The sequence below is a fragment of the Primulina eburnea genome, chromosome 1 (assembly GCF_022965805.1).
Source record: "Primulina eburnea isolate SZY01 chromosome 1, ASM2296580v1, whole genome shotgun sequence".
Taxonomy (NCBI): Eukaryota; Viridiplantae; Streptophyta; class Magnoliopsida; order Lamiales; family Gesneriaceae; genus Primulina; species Primulina eburnea.
Genome location: NC_133101.1, coordinates 40,432,561 through 40,455,521, shown reverse-complemented (window position 1 = coordinate 40,455,521; position 22,961 = coordinate 40,432,561). Strand labels below are relative to the sequence as shown.

General features: G+C 40.7%; 1 protein-coding gene across 1 annotated transcript; it reads left to right on the top strand.

Moving 5' to 3' along the window:
* Positions 1 to 11,751: 11,751 nt before the first annotated feature.
* Positions 11,752 to 12,252, top strand: LOC140806996 (uncharacterized). The gene has a single exon (XM_073163630.1). The coding sequence runs from the start codon at positions 11,752 to 11,754 to the stop codon at positions 12,250 to 12,252; it is 501 nt and encodes a 166-aa protein (XP_073019731.1).
* The last annotated feature ends 10,709 nt before the right edge of the window (positions 12,253 to 22,961 follow it).

Here is a 22,961-nt window from a genome sequence, read left to right as displayed (position 1 = left end):
ATATTTTTCATGGTGACTTTTGATTATATTTTAATGTTGGTTTTGGAAATGGTTACAATAAATGTTTGGTAATGTATTGTTTTTATTTATACGAGTTTCATTTTTATTTTTCCCTTTACAATATAATGCTTTCGCATATGTTTTTTTTAAAAGTAAATGTCATGGGAGTGAGGTGTTTGAGTTCATGTTTAAACTCTATGTATAAACAATCTTTATTTTAATACCATTTGAAATTAATGGTTTTACATATCTTTATCTATATAACCATGCTAGATGCATAGATAAAGTTCTTGAATATACAAATAGTTGAAAGAATATGAGATGCTCATATGATAAGTATCATGAAACTCATATTTGGAATATTTTATATTTTAAACAGTTCCTAGTCCATTCATCTGGCATTAAGAAGGATAAAGGCCGCTTGAGATTGAGACTAGTATCTGCGATGTGAGTACCATGTTTCATTGGTAGGGAACATTGTGATGTTCGAGCATGCAGATAGGTGCTCATTGTAGAGTGCATTGAACAACCCTCCATAAGGACTTTCCAAGTAGTTCTCACTTATCGAGTGGAAACGTCCTAGTTTATGGTTGTACGCCATTAGTCCTTGTGACCCGGGACAACATTTTGACTCTATATGCTAGCATTGCACTTTGGCTTGTTTATCGACTCATATGGGGTCATCAAGTGGAATGGTTGGGTGTTTTGTCGAAACATATAGGAGTCGATGCATTGTAGTCGGGGATTCACCGCTTGCCTTCGGGTATGGATATCCTATGTGATCTTATGTATATGTAGTCTGAAATCTCTGATCCGAGTGTTGGTGGTAATTAAGAAAAGGGTTTCTTTGATTACACCGTCGATGCAACTACAAGATGACACATAGTATCGATTCTTTGACAGCTCTCGCTATACCAATAGTTGTCGAATTGGTCGGGAAATATGAGATGGAGGGACCGTACTGTATGCTAAGCATAATGTAATGGTTCTTGCAGAAAGGTATAGTACATGTTTTGTCTGGGGAATTATGACTCAAATGAGATCACATTTGAGTTTCCCAACCAAAATCACATACTTGTTTATTGTTTTATTGTGATATGATTATGATTGGTATAGATTGATTTGTTTATAGAACTGTTATGCAAATCATATTCAAATGATTATGCTTTGTTTACAGATCATGTTGCATTGCATTTAAGATAGGAAAGTTTGGAGATCAGCCAAACTTCTAGACGTTCGGCGAGGGGAAGATCACCTCCCTTATTGTAGATGTGGATACAGATCAGGTCGAAGTCTAGGAATAAGACATACCGTCACCCCGATTGGGAGGGTAGGTGATAGATCGTCTTATTCACACCGGGATCCCTAGAGTTCTAGTCGAGTCGAGTCTAGACATGATTAGATTCGCATTACATGATTTTATATGAATGACATTCATATCAGCATGTTTCATGTTTTAGATTGTTTTAATGCATGTATACATGTTTATACTGGGATTTGTTCTCACCGGTTTTCCGGCTGTTGTTATGTCTGTATGTGTGCATAACAACAGGTGGGGCAGGATCTGGGTCGAGACAGAGATGATCGTGTTAGCGTGGAGATCACGGGCGCAGCAGAGGACTAGTGGTCTTTTTATTAGCTTTGAACTATCTTTTGTTTATAGATGGTAGTGAACACTAGTTGTGTATAGAATAAGACATGTATCTTTTGTTGTATGTTGTACAATAAATAAAGAACTTATGCTTGTTTAGTTACATTTGATTTAATGTAAAAAGCGAAAAATTGACCCACATTTTAAAATAACGATCCATTTAATCCCAAGAAAAAGAATTAGAGCCCGGGTCCCCACAACAGGTGGTATCAGAGCGATAGATCCTTTAGATTAAGATAAGATAGAATGAGCGGGGTAGATCGAGTCTTCTTCCTTGCCTATGGCTTTCATTATTGCATGTTGTATGATTATCTGACTTGTATTACAGCATGTGTTAGTAAAGACTGAATCAGAACCGATTCTGGATCAGAGGTAAATGATCAGAGGAGGGCTGAGACAGCTTGTATAGCTTGTATACTAATTTGTTGAATATCAGATACATGCCTCCTAGAAGAGCAGCAGTGCCTCTACGAACCATAGCACCAGAACAGGGTAGCACATCCGGGGATCCAATGGACGTTACCGCTACACCCATGGAGACTCTGTTAAAACGATTCCAGTCCTTCAGACCACCTACCTTACGGGGTACTGAAAACGCAATCGAATGTGAAAGCTGGTTGGAGGATATCGAGATGTTATTCGAGTCTCTAGAATACAATGATGAGAAGAGAGTGAAACTCATTGTCCATCAACTGCAAGATGTGGGTAAGAATTGGTGGTTGAACATCAAAAGAGCATTGGAACAGCGTGGCACTGGAGATTACATGGAAAGTGTTCAAGACAGAGTTTTATCAGCGATTCTTCCCTATATCCTACCGTAAAGATAAAGGAGCTGAGTTTGCAAACTTGAGGCAAGGGCAACTGAACATCGAAGAGTACGTCGCTAAATTTTCTACCTTGCTTCGCTTTGCACCTCATGTTTCAGGTAGTGATGAGGCCGTAGTAGATCAGTTTATAAACGGCTTAAATCCTGATATCTTTACGTTGGTAAATACTGGAAGACCCAACAATTTCGCTGAGGCATTGAACCGTGCCAAAGGAGCAGAAGCAGGATTGCTTAGGCAACGGAGTGCTCCGTATGTTGCTCCGAGTCCGAGACCACCACTACCTCCAGCACAACCTCCTCCTAGATTCGATACCGGTGGTAGTAGCAGCGGGCGGAAGGATCAGTTGAAAGCGAAAGGGAAGCAGTTCAAGAGACCTGGGAGCAGTTCGTCGAGCTCCAGTGGATCCAGACAGAGTGGTTTTGATCCGAATACAAGGTATACAGGTGTCTACTGCAGTTCTTGTGGGGGTAGACATGCGACTGAACAGTGCCAGGGAGTGACAGGGAGGTGCAACAAATGTAGACAACAGGGGCACTTCGCCAAAGTGTGTCCCCAGAAAAGCTCACAGAGATTTCAAGGTGCAGGATCATCTGCATCCGTAGCTCAGCCTGAGAGGCAAGCTTCATCTGTTCACTCCTTTCAGCCACCACAGATGCAGACGCAGCCCAGAGGCAGAGGTAGCCAGACCATGAGCCAGCCTCCTCGACAACAGGCTCAGGTGTTTGCATTGACAGAGTAGCAAGCACAGGATGCCCCAGACGATGTCATAGCAGGTAATTGTTCTCTTTGGAGTTATCCTGCCTATATATTGATAGATACGGGTGCATCGCATACATTCATCTCAGAACGATTTGCATTATTGCATTCCCTGCCTGTTGAGTCTTTGTCGGATGTAGTATCTATTACTTCTCCGTTGGGAAGTGGTTTGATAGCTGTGACCACGGTTAGACATTGCATCTTACAATTTGAGGGTCATGAAATTGATCTAGATTGTATAGTATTGGGGTTAGCTGATTTTGATTGCATTGTGGGAATTGACATGTTAACTAAGTACAGAGCCACCGTGGATTGTTTCCACAAGATTGTCATATTCAGACCAGAAATGGCAGAAGAGTGGAAGTTCTACGGTAAGGGTTCCAGATCTCGGATTCCCTTGATTTCAGCTTTGACTATGAATAGATTGTTGCAAAGAGGAGCAGATGGTTTCATTGTTTATGCTGTAGATATGCAGAAGGCAAGCCCGACTTTGACAGATATACCAGTAGTACGAGAGTTAGCCGATATTTTTCCAGATGAGATACCAGGATTACCTCCGGTGCGAGAGGTAGATTTTAGTATTGATCTTGTACCAGGTACAGTCCCTATTTCGAGAGCTCCGTATAGGATGGCACCCATCGAACTAAAAGAATTGAAAGCACAGTTAGAAGATCTTCTGGCCAAGGGATATCTCAGACCTAGTGTATCTCCTTGGGGTGCTCCGGTGCTGTTTGTGCGAAAGGAAGACGGTTCGATTCGATTGTGTATAGACTACCGGCAACTGAATAAGGCAACGATCAAGAACAAATATCCTTTGCCTAGAATTGATGATCTATTTGATCAGTTGCAGGGATCCTCTGTCTATTCTAAGATTGATTTGCGTTCTGGGTATCATCAGCTCAGAGTTCGAGATGTAGATATACCGAAGACAGCATTTCGAACCAGGTATGGACATTACGAATTTATTGTCATGCCTTTTGGTTTAACAAATGCTCCTGCGGTATTTATGGGCTTGATGAACCAAGTGTTTCAGAGATATTTGGATGAATTTAGTGATTGTCTTCATTGATGATATTTTGGTGTATTCGAAGAACAGAAATGAGCATGCAGAGCATCTCAGAATTGTCTTGCAGACGTTGAGAAACGAGCAACTGTATGCGAAATTGTCAAAGTGTGAGTTTTGGCTGAATCGAGTTGTATTCTTGGGGCATATCATTTCTGGAGATGGTATTTCTGTTGATCCGAAGTAAAGTGGAAGTTGTGATCAATTGGCCAAGACCGACTTCGGTACCAGAAATACGCAGTTTCATGGGTCTGGCAGGATACTACCGAAGATTTATTCAAGATTTCTCCAGTATTGCAAAGCCAATTACACAATTGACACAGAAGAATGCACCATTCCTATGGTCTGAGGAGTGTGAGTCTAGTTTTCTGGAATTGAAAAAGAGGCTGACCAGCGCACCTGTCTTGATGATTCCTTCAGGTACAGGTGATTTTGTTGTATATTGTGATGCCTCTCACAGAGGTTTGGGATGTATTCTTATGCAGCGAGGTCATGTGGTCGCATATGCCTCAAGACAGTTGAAGACTTACGAGACTCAATACCCCATTCATGATCTTGAATTGGCGGCTATCGTATTTGCACTGAAGATCTGGCGTCATTATCTTTATGACGAGAAATTCGAGATCTATTCAGACCATAAAAGCCTAAAGTACTTGTTCTCTCAGTCGGAGTTGAACATGAGGCAGCGTAGATGGCTTGATTTATTGAAAGACTTTGATTGCGAAATCAAATATTATCCAGGAAAGTCAAATGCAGCAGCAGATGCCTTAAGTCGAAAGGTATGTTCGTTGTCCTTGTCGACGATAGGTGTTAACAATTTAGTTGAAAATTGCTGCTTGTCTGGATTAGAATTTGATACAGATAGTAGGCCACTACGACTTGCTTCCATTCATGTTGAACCTGATTTGATCATGAGGATCAAAGAAGCTCAACGAACTGATCAGAGTGTGCAAAGATCGATTCAAATGGTCAGATCAGGGCATCTATCAGAATACCAGGTACGTGATCATGTGCTGTACGTGAATAACCGTCTTGTCGTGCCAGATGTTGAAGATTTGAGACAGCAGATTCTGTCAGAAGCACATTGTAGTCGGTTCAACATTCATCCTGGTGGCAGGAAGATGTACAATGACTTGAAAACACAGTTCTGGTGGAAACAGATGAAGTCGGATATTGCAGAATTTGTGTCTAAATGTTTAAATTTCCAACAGGTGAAAGCTGAGAGAAAGAAGCCTTGAGGTTTACTTCAGAGTTTAGCCATTCCAGAATGGAAATGGGACCACATTTCCATGGATTTCGTGACGAAGTTACCCCGATCATCCAGAGGCTGTGATTCGATTTGGGTCATTATTGACAGATTGACCAAATCAGCGTGCTTCATTCCGTACAGAATGACTTACAGACACGATCAGATGGCCGAGTTGTATGTTAGAGAGGTCGTCAGATTGCAAGGTTTGCCGAAGTCGATCGTATCAGATCGTGATCCACGATTCACTTCTCACTTCTGGCACAGTTTGCAGCAGGCTTTGGGTACGACTTTACACCTGAGTACTGCTTAGCATCCTCAGACAGACGGACAGTCAGAGCGGACTATCCAGACTTTAGAGGATATGTTGAGAGCCGTAGTGCTAGATTTTGGTACTAGTTGGCAAGATTCCATACCTCTTTGCGAATTTTCTTACAATAATAGTTATCAGACGAGCATTGAGATGGCACCGTTTGAAGCTTTATATGGTAAGAAGTGCAGATCTCCGCTATACTGGGATGACGTTTCAGAGGTACCAGAACTTGGGCCAGATATGATTCGTGACATGACTGATAAGGTGAAAGTCATTCAGAAGAGAATGAAGACGGCACAAGATTGGCAAGCCAAATACGCCAATGTCAGACGTAGACCGTTGGTATTCGAGCAAGGAGACCGAGTATTTCTAAAGATTTCCCCATTCAGAGGCGTTGTCAGATTTGGTAAGCGTGGGAAGTTGTCTCCTAGATACGTCGGTCCTTACGAGATCCTAGAGAAGATTGGCGACCGAGCCTATCGACTTGCTCTTCCTCCTTCGTTATCCGGGATACATGATGTTTTTCATGTGTCAATATTGCGTAAGTATATGCCAGATATTTCTCATGTCATTCAGCCTGACGAAGCTGAGCTCGATCAGACCTTGAGCTATGTTGAGCAACCTATACAAATTCTTGATCGGAAAGAAAAAAAAACTCTGGACGAAGACTATTCTGTTAGTGAAAGTCCAATGGAGTCGTCATGGCATCGAATAAGCGACTTGGGAAACAGAAGCAGATATGCGACATAAACATCCCAAGTTATTTCTATGATGTGAGTGTTTATTCAATTTTCGATTTCATTACACCTTTCATATGATTTAAATTCTTATTGCAAGTTCGAGGACGAACTTATATCTAAGAGGGGGAGAAATGTAAAGCCCGGAAATTTTAAATCTGTAAAATTGTGATTTTATTAGTTATAGACGGAACATCCCGAGATTAGATTGATCAAAGAAGGTGAAGGGTGCAAGGTGTGAACAGAATGAGTGGCGCCCGAGCGGTAGAAAGAGCCCGCCCGAGCGCCATTGTTCAACAAAATTATGTTTTGGGCAGAACCTTCCGCGCCCGAGCGGTACATTTTGACCGCCCGAGCGCCAAAGTGTCATTCGAAAAGCTTTGGACAGAAACTGCCGCGCCCGAGCGGTACATTCTTACCGCCCGAGCGCCGTCTGAAATGTGTTAAAGTTTTAAAGAAGACACGTAGGAGATTACATGCAATATATATAAGTTGTCTTCATTTCCTCAGTAGCAACGAAAGAAGGAAAGAGTAAACCTCAGAAATTCCCTCCAAGCTTCAATAATTTTAAGACTTGATTTTACAAGATTCAGTCATCCAAACGTAAATCCGACTTCGGTTTTGAACTCCCATCCGTATTAGCTACAAGGTGATGTAAGTTTCCTTCAATTCCTACATGATTTGAGATATGGATGTTGGGGAAATTATGAATTACTCTAGATTATGTGTTCTTGTGAAGTTAGTGAATATATATTCGTAAGCGGATCGAAGAAATGATATCGCCTGCATTTGTTATGAATTTTAACATATATTGAAATGAGATTATGCAGATTTTGAGATCTTGACTTAGATATTGTGATGCTTATGAATTGAGAATATAATCTATGTTGATATATGTTGAGAATTGAATTGACCGGTATCAAGAATTACGACGTTATGCCATCAAATTGTACCGAGATCACGTATAGAATTAGATATGGGTTGATTAGATTTGAGATTAATAGAATATGTATTCCCATTTGTATTTCAGATCTGATAGTGACATATTCATCTTCGAGACTTCGACGATTGTGCGACGAAAGGTATAGTACATGTTTTGTTTGGGGAATTATGACTCAAATGAGATCACATTTGAGTTTCCCAACCAAAATCACATACTTGTTTATTGTTTTATTGTGATATGATTATGATTGGTATAGATTGATTTGTTTATAGAACTGGTATGCAAATCATGTTCAGATGATTATGCTTTGTTTACAGATAATGTTGCATTGCATTTAAGATAGGAAAGTTTGGAGATCAGCCAAACTTCTAGACGTTCGGCGATATCACAGCTTAGGGGAAGATCACCTCCCTTATTGTAGATGTGGATACAGATCAGGCCGAAGTCTAGGAATAAGACATACCGTCACCCCGATTGGGAGGGTAGGTGATAGATCGTCTTATTCACACCGGGATCCCTAGAGTTCTAGTCGAGTCGAGTCTAGACATGATTAGATTCGCATTACATGATTTTATGTGAATGACATTCATATCAGCATGTTTCATGTTTTATATTGTTTTAATGCATGTATACATGTTTATACTGGGATTTGTTCTCACCGGTTTTCCGCTGTTGTTATGTCTGTATGTGTGCATAACAACAGGTGGGGCAGGATCTGGGTCGAGACAGAGATGATCGTGTTAGCGTGGAGATCACGGGCGCAGCAGAGGACTAGTGATCTTTTTATTAGCTTTGAACTATCTTTTGTTTATAGATGGTAGTGAACACTAGTTGTGTATAGAATAAGACATGTATCTTTTGTTGTATGTTGTACAATAAATAAAGAACTTATGCTTGTTTAGTTACATTTGATTTAATGTAAAAAGCGAAAAATTGACCCACATTTTAAAATAACGATCCATTTAATCCCAAGAAAAAGAATTAGAGCCCGGGTCCCCACAAGTATGACTTCTATATGGGGAATGTAACTTTTAATTTGTGAAAGTGTTCTTAAAAATAAATAATGTATTCGAAAATTGTGATTTTCATAAATATTATTATGGACTAAATTAAATTAATTCAATTGTTTATTAATTAAACACTAGTGGACCTAGTAGAGTCCAAATAATTAAATAAATTCAAGTGTTGAATTAACTAAATAACATTGGGTCTTGTACAGCCCAGTTGGAAATAATTATTCAACTAATGTGCTTGAGTAAATTCAAGAAAAAATTTAATTGGTCTCAATGTGTTTGAGATATTTAAATAAAAGTCTATGAGCTTTGTAATTGTTACAAGACCAAATAAAATGCATACATGAGAGGTGAAGAGTTGGGAGGCATATTTTTAATAAACAAGGCATGACATGCACATGAACTTTTTAACTTTTTTAAGCAACACGAAAATTCTTCCATCTCTCCTCCTAGCACCACATGGCCGATATTTTCACTAAAAATTCTCACATTATGCTACTTTATTTTTTATTGAAAAAGCATACACTTCTCAATGAAAAATACTCTAACTTTCTAGTGCAAGTATAGATTGGATATTCCTTGTTGGTGGTGGACCTAATATTAAAGATATGATTCATTTGAGAAAGGTGTGCTCTTGGAAGCCTCTAGATGGTCTAATTTCAAGAGCTAAGTTGTTTACTACTTAGTTGGAGCCGAAACATCGATCCTTGTGATTGATAGGTACAATTTCTAAACACACTATGTATGAAATTTGTTTGTTTTGTTATTTGCTACACAATATAGAGAGGTGCTCGGTTTTCTTATCGTAAAACTATTTTTGAAATTCCTTTGCGCATCCGAGCACCATAACCGATTCCCTTTCATCATCTTGATGAAAAAGTTGCTTAGTAATGGAAATTCTTGTGCATAAGTGTTTCATCTGGTGGTTGGATGTTTACCATAGCACTGGTCATAAAGGTTTCTATAACACTCAGATTCGAAGACTGACCTCACTATATCAAGACGAGTCTTTCAAACGTGCTTATATCCTCAATCACACGCACCCTGGGAAACTTCCGAATAGTCCCATACCTGAACAGTTTCTGAATCTCTCTCCTTCTGGTCTAAGATCGGTTCATCCATGTTCCCTCCGCCTAGAAGCCTGCCAGGAGCCTCTCATTGTCCGTGCAACCTCATGGCACCGGCGATCATCCCCCGCATTCTTTGGCTCCGGGCCTCACATGCCCACCAGCTTCCGCTTGGTTCGTCCCAGAACCACAGTGTACTCGGAGAGCTTGGCTCTGATACCAACTGTAGCGCCCCAGATTCGACGACTGTCCTCACTGTACCAAGACAAGTCTTTCCAGCGTGATTATGTCCTCACTAACACGCACCCTAGGAAACTTCTCAGGAGGTCACCCATCAAAGAATTGCTCCAAGTCAAGCACGTTTAACTTTGGAGTTCTTATGTAATGAGCTACAAAAAAGAAGATTCACCTTCTTCAGACGTTAACAATTCTCCTCCCCTTCAATAGAATTTTGTCCTCGAAATTTTCCATGAAATGATAGTTGAGAAGCTTGTTTCCCCTAATCCCATCAAACTTAATTCTCAAATCTCTAATTTTTACAACTAACCCAATGTTGACTCCTAAATCCAGCTCAAGTAGAACATCCAGCCTATTATCTTCTAAGTTCCTCATGATCCCAATCAATTCCCATCAACAGCTGTAAATCACACCAAGCACACACCATGAATTACGTAATAAGGAGGAAAGAAAAAGGCTTGTGTTCTTCGTCGTCCGGTTGTCCAATGTCGAACCTTCGCCAACGATCGTATATTCGAGCGTTATAAACGCAAAGACACGTTTTCTAAACCCTTTTAAAAATCATACAAATCATATTATGCATGATTTAATTTTTTATATATTAAAAATATAGGTGTTTGATATCTTTTACAGTGAAATGTTTATTTTCAAAAATACGATGATTTCAAACTTGTTTTAAAATTTTTTTTGAATCCAACGAGTACGCTGCCAATACTTGATAAAATATGAATGGAATATAGTCAAAAAATGGAATTTTTTTTAAGGAAAACCAAGCTTGAACCATGGGAAAGAAATTATAGAAGGAGCCGTGGGGTTTTTTTGCTTGCACTTGAGTCAAGTGGCTCATTTCATTGCATGGGGACTCACGGCTTGGTCGGGGCTTGGGTTGGGGCCTGGGCTAGATGTGGGTCAGGGTCAGGAATAGTCCTAGCATGGCTAGGACTCCTTAGTCACAGCTTTGGAGGAGTCCTGTGGTGCATGGACTCCTCGCGCGAGTGTGTGGGTTTGGCAGCAGCCAAGGGGGCTTGTGGCTAGGACATGGAGGCTCACGGTGGGTCCTTTAGAGTATAAGTAAGGTGATATAGGGTTTGGACAGGGGCAGGGGCTGGAGTGGCTCGGTGCGCTATGGCTCGAGCCAAAAGTTGAAACCATGAGGGCAGGCGCGCGCAACATCTATTTGCTTCAAGTGGTTCATGCGTAGGTTCAAGTGGTTGGGCTGGGCTTGGTTGGGTCTGGGAGTGGTCCAAGGTCGGTTAGGGTCACAATGGTTCGGTGGTGGCTCGTATTCAAGAGTCCTAGGCTAACTAGGAGTCCTAGTGCAACTAGGAAACACTCATACACACATGCATGCAATCAGGTCTACTGTCCAGGTGAGTTTGAGCGAGCTAGGGCTAGGTACTTTGGGCTGGGCTGGGCTTGGTCATGAGGGTGCCTAGGTGGGTTGGCTCGAGTTTGGCTCGACCATGGCTTGAGTATTTTAGGAGATGGCTCAGTGTGTTCCTATAAGAACCAAGGTTCCTTAAATGGTTGTGTACTGTCACTCCGGGAAGCTCAAGAAGTCACACCTCAAATATGTGAGTTTTTTCTGCTTTATGTTTTATATGCTTAAAATTCTTTTAAATGCTTATATGATACACTATATAAATGTTAGTTGAATGCTGCTGAAAAATTTTAAAGTACGTGTAGGTTATATGGTTGGACGACGTGTACAGAAATGCCTCCTAGAAGGATTTTGTGTAGGACTGATGAGGTTAGACAGGAGGAGGAGATTCCATAGCCTCCACCTGTTCAGGATGCTAGTGCCCGTGTATTAGCCTGTATGGACCCGTTTTTTTGAGCAACACATCGGGAATTGAACAAGGGTTAGACTAGAGGCAGCTTATGAGCGTTTTAGGAGGATGCACCCCGAGGATTTCCATGGCACTACTGATCCATTTGTTGTTGAGGGATGGATTAGATCTTTAGAAGTGATCTTCCGTTATATGGAGATGGCGGACGCCGATCGAGTTCGTTGCACTATCTATCTACTGAAGGGAGACGCTTCCTTATGGTGGGAGGGAGCGGAACGAGGAGTGAATATGGCGACACTGACTTGGGAGGAATTCAAGAGGGTTTTTTATGACAAGTACTTCACATCTGATGTTTGTTCTAGTCTTAATAGGGAGTTTATGAGTCTCGGTCAGGGGGATTGTTCTGTTGCCGACTTTGTGGAGAAGTTTGATAGGGGCTGTCACTTTGTACCCTTGATTGCCAATGATGCTGCTGAAAAATTACGACACTTTCTAGATGGTTTGAGGCCGACTATCCGTCGTGATGTGATGCTCAGCGATCCTGCTGATTATACTACTGCCGTTGCCAAAGCTTTTAGAGCCGAGCAGTCACTCAAAGATATTGATTGAGAGCTACAACGAAAGAGGAACCTGTGCTCAACAAGCTAGTCAGAGTAATAAGAAGCCTTATGTGGGACCATCTAAGCAACCAGAACCATTAAAACAACAAGGACAACCACCAAGAGGGAACCTTCCGAAGGCTGATGAGAGACCACTGCTGCAAGGAGCGCAATCATCCACATCTTGGGAAGTGCATGTGGGGCACTTACAAGTGCTTCAAATGCGGAGATTTGGGACACAAGGCTAATGTTTGCCCAAAGCTCAAGGAACCCACTACTGGAAGAGTCTATGTGATGCAAGCTGAGGAGGCTGAGGCAGAGCTAACATATAAAGGTTCGAAAATTCATGTTTGAAAATTTGCGGAAAAATTTGAAAATTTGCTCTTTATATAAATAAAAGGCCTCATTCATAATTAAATTGATAAATAAAGATAAAGGTTCAAAATGGCAGCGGAAGTATTTAATGTTTGCAAAATAACCGTAAAAAAAATCCAACGACAGATAAAAATATTTGATCATAAAATAATAAATGCTGAAAAATTAGGTCCTCGGGTTCCACTACTGCCGACCCAAGCTAACTCATTGGTCCCCCCCTCGGTCCCGACATCATCAGTACCTACAACAATCAAGTCTAGTGAGTCTAAAGAGTCAGCATGCATATATCGTAAATAAAGAGTAAATAATATAGTAAATTTGCATGGGAGTAAAAATATCATGTCATGAGGCATAATGTGAAAATAACTTATCATGAGAAATTATAATACGTGCATAACTGAACTGAAAATCATAGTAAAAATGTTTGCTCCTTGGAGTCCTGTACTGAAAAAGCATGTAATAATTTTCTGTTGAGATTATGGTCTGCGCAAGTGGCCCCTGAACTGACCGATAACTGACGACCGGACCGGTAACTGGCGATCGGGTTTAGTAATGTTTGTCTGATCAGACTAATGCCACAGTATACTGGGTGAAACTGAACTGAACTGATCGGTAACAGGCGACCGGACCAGTAACTGACGACCGGATTTAGTAATGCTCCCTTGACCGGTAACTGGCGACCGGGTGAAGTAATAATCCCATGATAGTAAAGTGGCCACAAGCAATATCACATAAATATCAAAATGAATATTTTGCACGTGATATAATTAAATAACATCCTTAAATATGAACAATTTCGATCTTCTTGCAATAAAATCATGTATTTGTGATATTTAAAAATACCTATATGGCTTGATTGAAGAGTGAAAGAAGATATAAACATGCCTTGGTTTGTTTTGACAGAAAACAGACGAAATAACGACGCGGCGCGGCGGAGACGGAGTGCTCTTCACTTTCTCACTTATTCTCTCTTAATTCCTTTAAACCAAGCATGCACCATAATTATTATAATATCGTAAAAATCGTAAACAAGATGAATGAACATTTAAAAAAATATCATGAATTTGAGCTCACGGCGCTGCCATGACCAAATTCTCACCCCGGGTGCAAAATGACCATTTTGTCCCTGGAAACCCAAAAATTACCATTTTACCCCTGGACCTCTAAAATTGACCCGAAGCTTACCAAACTTCATAAAATGTCCCATAACATTTTTAAAAGCATTCCTAGACGTAAACCAAAGCCAAAAAAATCAGAACTTAATTTATTCGTTTTAAAAACTTGGACCGGGTCCCGATTTTAATCCGAACCGACTCGAAACTTGACAAAAAAATTTCCCAAACTAAACCCATCCTTAAAATACACTCTAACAGTCCCTAAACTCCTCAAAATCAGCCCTCTAACCCACGGCTTAACCTACAGCCTTAAATAATTTCTCGGCCACTTTCCTAACTCACCTTTCAACACACGGCTCCACCCCTTCAACCCTTCGGTCCACTCTCCTACCACCACATGTCAGCCTTTATGACTCATTAAGACCTGCATGAACCTCCTAAATAAAACATAACCAAAGCATGAAGCTGCCGTGCAAATTAAACATAGAAACGATCGCTTACACCATGGCAACCGAAGACCCTATTCCCTTGGCTTGCAAATTTCGACCCTAGCACAGACCAGGAAGACTAGCACCTAACCGGCTAAGCTGAGACCCTCCTCGAACCATCCTAGGGCATCCTTGTTCCAATTGAACCAACGCAACTAGTCCCCTGCACGCTGGAGATTCCAGTTTCTCGCTAAACCTCCCAAGGCACTCGACCATGACCCTTATACTCGTTCAACTCCTCGGTTTTGCATCCTACCACAAGCTGCTGTAAACTCTAACCCCAGAACAACATCTCATCACTTGCTCATCCCCTAACCAACCAGCACTCGCAGCCCTTGAGCAACAAATTTGAAAACGTGAGTAGTAATTGTGGAAATGCATGAAACAAAGCAAAACCGATACCTCCTCATGTATAGTGGCTGAATCGAAAGTTTTATCATGCGAAATACATTCAAAAGTATATAAGACTTGTGTGATGAGAAAACAATAGATACAATGCGTGCCTTATGATGTAATGGTTCGAGGAGAAAGTGGAGAAGAGCGCCGGAGATTAATTCTTGCAAGAGCAAGCAACTGCCGATCCAAACCAGCTGCTGGGGGTACTAAAGTCGAGAAAAACTTTGCTGAAGGAGGGTGTCGGCTGATGGAGTGTTTAGGTTTAGGTTAAGTGGGGTTAAGGTGTTAATTAAATAGAAAAATAATAATTAATGGGCTCTAATTAAATAATTAAAAGTTTAAAAGGGTTTTAAGCCCAACAAACTTAAAAGTAGGCTCATTAAATCCAAACGTACTCCCGAAAATATTTCGTGTTTGAAAGGTTTTAAAAATATTAGCCGAACCATTAAAAGTCCCTCGATTCGATAAAAGTTGCGTACCGTTAAAAATTAAAATCCTGCGAATAAAAATACCCAAAAATTCCCATTTCCAAAAATTACACTTAAAAATGCTTTAAATAAATTTATAAAAATAAATCGTGTAGTAAAATAATTTTCCTGAAAATTCTCCAGTCTCCGATCCTCGTTCGAGCGTGAAATGCACCTAGAAACCCTAATGCGTGAACATCTAAAATTTCATGGAATAAATTCTATCATGCGTGAATTATGCATAAAATGCATAAAAATAATTAAACATAAATTAATGAAATAAACATGCATTTAATGCTTTAAAAACAATTAAATAAAATACCAAAGAAGTTTGATAACTTGCATGCATGCCAACTCTATAAAATATAATTACTAACATGCTAAACTACCGTGTGGGGACCCGGACGCTAATCATTTTTTAATCATCATCAGGATCAATTTACTAATCAAGTAATTATGGTCATAAATTTTTTATTTTTTTAATGCGGAACATAGTGAAATCAAACTAATATACAATTCGGTATAAAATAAAGTACAAGTCATGTACCGTTTACAAACTAGTAAAAACTAAGGTTCAACATCTATTTATCAAGTGTCAAAACCCTATATATATCAAACTCCGAAATCTCCACTCTCCGATCTCTCCTCATCTCCTGGACCCTGATCATGTCCCACCTGTTGTCATGTACACATACAAACAAGACAACAGCCGGATAACTCCGATGAGAATATAATCCCAGTATAAATCAACGAAACATGCAATCATATGATAAACATAAAAGCATGGATAGATAACAAAAATATATATCAATAGCTGAAATATAATCAATATCAAACTGTCGATAATGCTCGTGACTCCACGACTCAGACTAGACTCAGTCCTAGTCTAAGGATCCCGGTTTCCAGATGTGGGTATTCCTATATCGACCAACAGTAATAGAAAAGATTGCAGTTCTATCCACGTCGATATAACCAAACATCCAGTGTCCTGACCTAACCGTCATGGACTGTGGCCCTATCGCCAGTATCCTATCTTGAGACATCGTGCAATGTGCCCGTGGCGATCCCGCCACTATCAGGCACATTTGTCCCAAGATTCCTATACTATCTTGTAACATCGTGCAATGTGCCCGTGGCGATCCCACCACTATCAGGCACTTCTGTCACAAGATTACTCGTCTAATACCTGTTATCTATAATTCAAGAGAACAACTACATCAATCAAATCAATGCAAATATCAATGCAATAACGTAAAGTATGTGATTTAGGGAAACTCAAGTCTAAACTGACTCAAGTCGATCTCCCAATACCACATTGACTTATACCTTTCATTCGTAGTTTCGGTCTGGAATTCAAACTCTATCAATCCCTCAATCTAGCACTGACAATATCAATAATGTAATATCAATATACTGCCCAAATCGGTACCAATTTGATCAATAATTCAAAATTAACGATATAACCTCACAATCCCAATATTTCGGTCAATACAACATCACCAGATAATAATTCCCTCAACTCATAATCACTATCGATACAATCTGATATCATATCTCAGTCAATTAACTTCAGAAAATCATAAAGATTCCCTAATTGATCTGTTTCTAAATCCGACTTCGATTCTATGATGTCTAATATGCCAGGAACATCATATATGAATCCCATTCAATTCTGACTATATCATAATTTCAAAATATGTCCAAACGTAATAACACTTAAGTCCAGTTGTAGCCCGTGTTGATAGGAACACAGTACCGAAGTCAGATTTCAGATCGAACGGACGGATTTCTCACAAAAGGCGTAAGGATTTTTCTTAAACTTCCCTCGACCCTTTTCTCTCGTTTTTGAAGAATTGCGTTGCTTGTAAATATATATATATATATATATATATATATATATATATATATATATATATATATATATATATACACATCTCGTGCATGACAAGCTACGTGTCTTCTTTTTCCAATTGCAAGTCTCGCGCTCGGGCGGACATAAAGTTCCGCCCGGGCGCGGAACTTACGGCCCTCGCATTATATCCCCTCGCGCTCGGGCGGTGAAAATCTTCTGCCCGGGCGCGAGGTGTTCGGGTTTCCTTGTATTTTAACATAGGCGCTCGGGCGGCCCTTTTCTTCCGCTCGGGCGCCAACAGTACTGTACAAAATTGCATAATTCCTATACGTTGCCCAATCTGGTCTCGGGATGATTTGTCTATAATCATATCAATTCATAATCAGTAAATCATATCAGATTACAATAATCAAATTCTCGAGCATTAAATTTCTCCCCCCCTAAGATCTGATTTCGTCCCCGAAATCTCAGGCATAAAATCATATCGATAGGAAGCCATGTAAAAAAAATTGAACAGTATTTTACATTAGTGAAATAACGCTGGGAACTCCTGTCTCATGTCTCATTCAGTCTCCCAGGTGGCTTCTTCAATGCCATGGCGAGCCCATTGCACTTTCACCAGAGAAATCATCTTCGTTCTGAGTTGTTTCTCTTTACGATCGATAATCCGGATCGGCTTTTCAATGTAACTCAGAGACTCATCTAGTTCGGTCTCTTCTGGTTGAATAATATGTGAATCATCAGGGAGATACTTCTGCAGCATAGATACATGAAAAACATCATGTATCCTAGATAATGAAGGTGGCGAGGCGAGTCGATATGCACGATCTCCTATCTTTTCAAGAATTTCATATGGACCAACGTATCGTGGAGACAATTTCCCTTTCTTGCCAAATCGAACAACTCCTCGGAAAGGTGAAATCTTCAGGAATACACAGTCTCCAGTCTCAAATACCAACGGCCGTCGTCTGAGGTTGGCATATTTGGCCTGTCGGTCCTGAGCTGCCTTCAATTTCTTCTGAATCAATTTCACTTTTTCAGTCATATCTCTGATCATATCAGGTCCAGTCTCAGGAACTTCAGAGATATCATCCCAATATAACGGGGATCTGCATTTCTTTCCGTACAAAGCCTCGAATGGAACCATCTCAATACTCGTCTGATAGCTATTGTTGTCCGAAAACTCGCAAAGTGGCAATGCATCTTGCCAGTTTGTGCTAAAATCAAGTACTACCGCTCTCAGCATATCTTCCAATGTCTGAATCGTCCGCTCTGACTGTCTGTCAGTCTGTGGATGATATGCGGTACTCAGATGTAACTTCGTACCGAGAGCTTGCTGTAAACTCTGCCAGAAGTGCGAAGTAAACCAAAGATCACGGTCTGAAACAATCGACTTCGGCACTCCGTGCAGTCTGACCACCTCTTTGACGTAGATATCGGCCATCTGATCATATCGGTAGGTCCTCTTGTATGGAATAAAACATGCATATTTGGTCAGTCGATCAATCACCACCAAAATCGCATCACAACCTCGGGAGGAACGTGGACAACTGTGTCACAAAATCCATGGAATGTGATCCCATTTCCATTCAGGAATCGACAAACTCTGTAACAGTCCTCCTGGTTTCTTTCTTTCAGCCTTCACTTGTTGGCAATTCAGACACCTGGAAACAAATTCTGCAACATCAGTCTTCATCTGTTTCCACCAATATTGTGTCTTCAAATCATTATACATTTTCCTGCCACCAGGATGAATGCTAAAACGACTGTTGTGCGCTTCTGTTAGTATTCTCTCTCTTAAATCCGAAACATTCGGCACAACAAGACGATTATTCACATACAAATTACCATTTTGAACATGATATTCCGATCGATGTCCAGCTCTGACTATAGCAATCGACTTTTGTATATTCTGATCAACTTTCTGAGCTGCTTTAATTCTCAAAATCAGCTCTGGTTCAGCTTGAATAGTATATAATCTCGTAGGTCTCCGATCTTTCTCAAATTCTAATCCAGACAAACAGCAGTCTTCAATCAAATTCGAAACACCCATAGTCGATAAGGATAGAGAACATACCTTTCGACTCAGTGCATCAGCTGATGCATTGGATTTTCCTGGGTAGTATTTGATTTCACAAAAAATAATCAAGCCATCTCCGCTGCCTCATATTCAATTCGAACTGTGAAAACAGATATTTCAAGCTTTTGTGATCAGAATAGATCTCAAACTTCTCACTGTACAAATAATGTCGCCATATTTTAAGTGCAAAGACAATGGCTGCCAATTCAAGATCATGAATTGGATAACGAGATTCATGGGGTTTCAGCTGTCTCGAGGCATAAGCAATTACATGCCCCCGCTGCATCAAAACACAACCCAATCCGCGGTGAGATGCATCAAAATAAACAACAAAATCACCAGTACCTGATGGTATTATCAACACCGGAGCACTGGTCCATCGTTTCTTTAATTCAAGAAAACTGGTCTCACATTCTTCAGACCACACAAATGGAGCATTCTTCTGTGTCAACTGTGTAATCGGTTTGGCAATACTCGAAAAGTCTTTAATGAATCGACGATAATATCCTGCCAAACCCATAAAGCTGCGTATCTCTGGTACAGATGTCGGTCTCGGCCAAGAAATCACTTCCTCAACCATACTGGGATCAACGGATATCCCGTCTCCGGATATAATATGCCCCAGAAATACTACCTGTTTCAACCAGAACTCGCATTTCGACAATTTAGCATATAATTTCACCGCCCTCAATATTCTCAACACAGTTCTTAAATGCTCAGCATGCTCCATCACATTCTTTGAATAGATCAAAATATCATCGATGAATATAATCACAAAATCATCGAGATATTTATGAAACACACGATTCATTAATCCCATAAATACCGCCGGTGCATTCGTCAAACCAAATGGCATAACAATAAATTCATAATTTCCATACATGGTTCTGAATGTTGTATTTGAGATATCAGAATCCCTGACTCTCAGTTGATGGTATCCAGATCTCAGATCGATCTTGGAATACACCGAAGAACCCTGCAACTGATCAAACAAATCATCAATACGAGGAAATGGATATTTATTCTTTACCGTTGCCTTATTCAGTTGCCGGTAGTCGATACAAAGTCTCATCGACCCATCTTTCTTCCTTACGAACAGTACTGGAGCACCCCAAGGAGATACACTCGGTCTGATATACCCCTTGGCCAGTAAATCCTCTAACTGTTCTTTCAATCTTTCAACTCGATCGGTGCCATCCTGTACGGAGCCCTCGAAATTGGAACTGTTCCTGGGATCAACTCAATGCTGAAGTCTATCTCTCGAATCGGAGGTAATACAGGAATCTCATCTGGAAAGACATAAACAAACTCACACACCACTGGCAAGTCCGCCAATGATGGGCTCGACTTCAGTAAATCAACTGAATATACCAGGAATCCATCCGCTCCTTTCTGCAATAATCGAGTCATATTTATCGCAGCTATCAAAGGAATTCTAGCTCGAGAACCCTTACCGTAAAATTTCCACTCCTCAGCCATTTCAGGTCTGAATCTCACTATCTTGTGGAAACAGTCAACTGTAGCTCGGTACTTGTTCAACATATCGATACCGATAATACAATCAAATTCAGATAAACCAAGCACAATACAATCTAACTCATTCGTATGCCCATCATACTGCAGTATACAAGATTTCACAGACTTCACCGATATCAAACTTGTCCCTAAAGGAGAAGAGACAAACACTACCGCAAACAATGACTCAATAGGTAATGCATGACTCAATGCAAATCTCTAAGAAATAAAAGTATGCGATGCACCAGTATCAATCAATATGTATGCAGGATAACCAGAAATAAAACAGTTACCTGCCACAACATCATCAGGTGCATCCTGTGCCTGCTCCTCTGTCAAAGCAAAAACTCGGGCCCGCTGTCTAGGAGGCTGGCTCACTGTCTGGCTTGCTCCTGGCCTCTGCTGTGACTGAGTAGACGGTGCTGGCTAAAAAGAATAGACAACAGATGGTCGTCTACCTGTCTGAGCCACTGATCCAGATGACTCTGCTGCCTGGGATCCCTGGGCACCTCTCTGTGGACACACTCGAGCAAAGTGTCCTTTTTGTTTGCAAATACGGCAGCTGCCGAACACTCCTCGGCACTGCTCAGTGGGATGCTTTCCCTCCACAAGTATTGTAAATAGGTCCAGTATAGCTCTGGCTCTGTCGAGGAATCCCAGAGATAGAAGAACTGCTCCCTGACTTCTTGAATTGCTTCCCTCTAGCTTTCAAGAAATCTTTCTTTCCACCACTGCTGCTGCCACTTTCGAATCGAGAAGGTGGTTGATGTGGTCCCGGTGGCGGAAACATAAACGAAGCTCCTCTCTGTCTCATCAGACCGGCTTCGGCTCCCTTGGCTCTGTTCAGGGCGTTGGTAAAATTGTTCAATCTTCCAGTGTTTACCTACGTAAATATGTCCGGATTTAGGCCATTTATGAACTAATCAGCGACGGCCTCATCATGTTCAGCCGCATGCGGAGCGAATCGCAACAGTGAAGAGAACTTGGCCACATATTCCTCAATGTTAAGCTGGCCCTGTCTCAAATTAGCAAATTCGGCTCCCTTGTCCTTTCTATAAGACATTGGAAAGAACCTCTGATAGAATTCAGTTTTAAATACATTCCAGGTAATGATCGTACCTCGGTGTTCCAATGCCTGTTTTGTTGTGATCCACCAGTTTTTAGCAACGTCGTGTAACTGATGTCCTATCAACTTCACCCTCCGCTCATCAGTATACTCTAAAGATTCGATCATCATCTCAATATCGTCCAACCAACTCTCACACTCCACGGAATTCTCCGTACCCCTCAAAGTCGGTGAATGGAAAGACTACAACCTTTTTAACAATGTCTCCATTGGAGTGGCTGTAATGTCCATTGGAGGATTGGACGTGCTACCCTGTTCCGGTACTCTTATCGGAGGCATATCTGAAACTCAAAAGGGTTAGCAATCACATAATAAATATGTCTCAGCCCCTTCCTGATCATCTTACCTCTGATCAAGAATCGGTTCTGATCCATACTCAATAATACACGTTACCATATCAAAATCAGATAATTCAGGTAAACATGTATTAAAGCAATAAATCATGCTAACAATCAAAAGCAGGAAAGAAAACCTCAATCTACCCCGCTCACTAGCTCCTATCTCAGTCTCAAGGATCTATCGCTCTGATACTACCTGTTGTGGGGACCCTGGACGCTAATCACTTCTTAATCATCATCAGGATCAATTTACTAGTCAAGTAATTAGGGTCATAATTTTTTTTTCTTTTTAATGCGGAACATAGTGAAATCAAACTAATATACAACTCGGTATAAAATAAAGTACAAGTCCTGTACCGTTTACAAACCAGTAAAAACTAAGGTTCAACATCTATTTATCAAGTGTCAAAACCCTATATATATCAAAATCCGAAGTCTCCACTCTATCCCGATCTCTCCTCATCTCCTGGACCCTGATCCTGTCCCACCTGTTGTCATGTACACATACAAACAAGACAACAGCCGGATAACTCCGGTGAGAATATAATCCCAGTATAAATCAACGAAACATGCAATCATATGATAAACATAAAATCATGGATAGATAACATCAATATATATCAATAGCTGAAATATAATCAATATCAAACTGTCGATAATGCTCTTGACTCCACGACTCAGACTAGACTCAATCCTAGTCTAGGGATCCCGGTTTCCAGATGTGGGTATTCCTATATCGACCAACAGTAATATAAAAGACTGCAGTTCTATCCACGTCGATATAACCAAACATCCAGTGTCCTGACCTAACCGTCATGGACTGTGGCCCTATCGCTAGTATCCTATCTTGAGACATCGTGCAATGTGCCAGTGGAGATCCCGCCACTATCAGGCACATCTGTCCCAAGATTCCTATACTATCTTGTAACATCGTGCTATGTGCCCGCTGCGATCCCACCACTATCAG

Excerpts from the sequence above, each read along its gene's own strand:
- LOC140806996 (XM_073163630.1), top strand. The coding sequence starts at position 11,752 with ATGCACCCCGAGGATTTCCATGGCACTACTGATCCATTTGTTGTTGAG.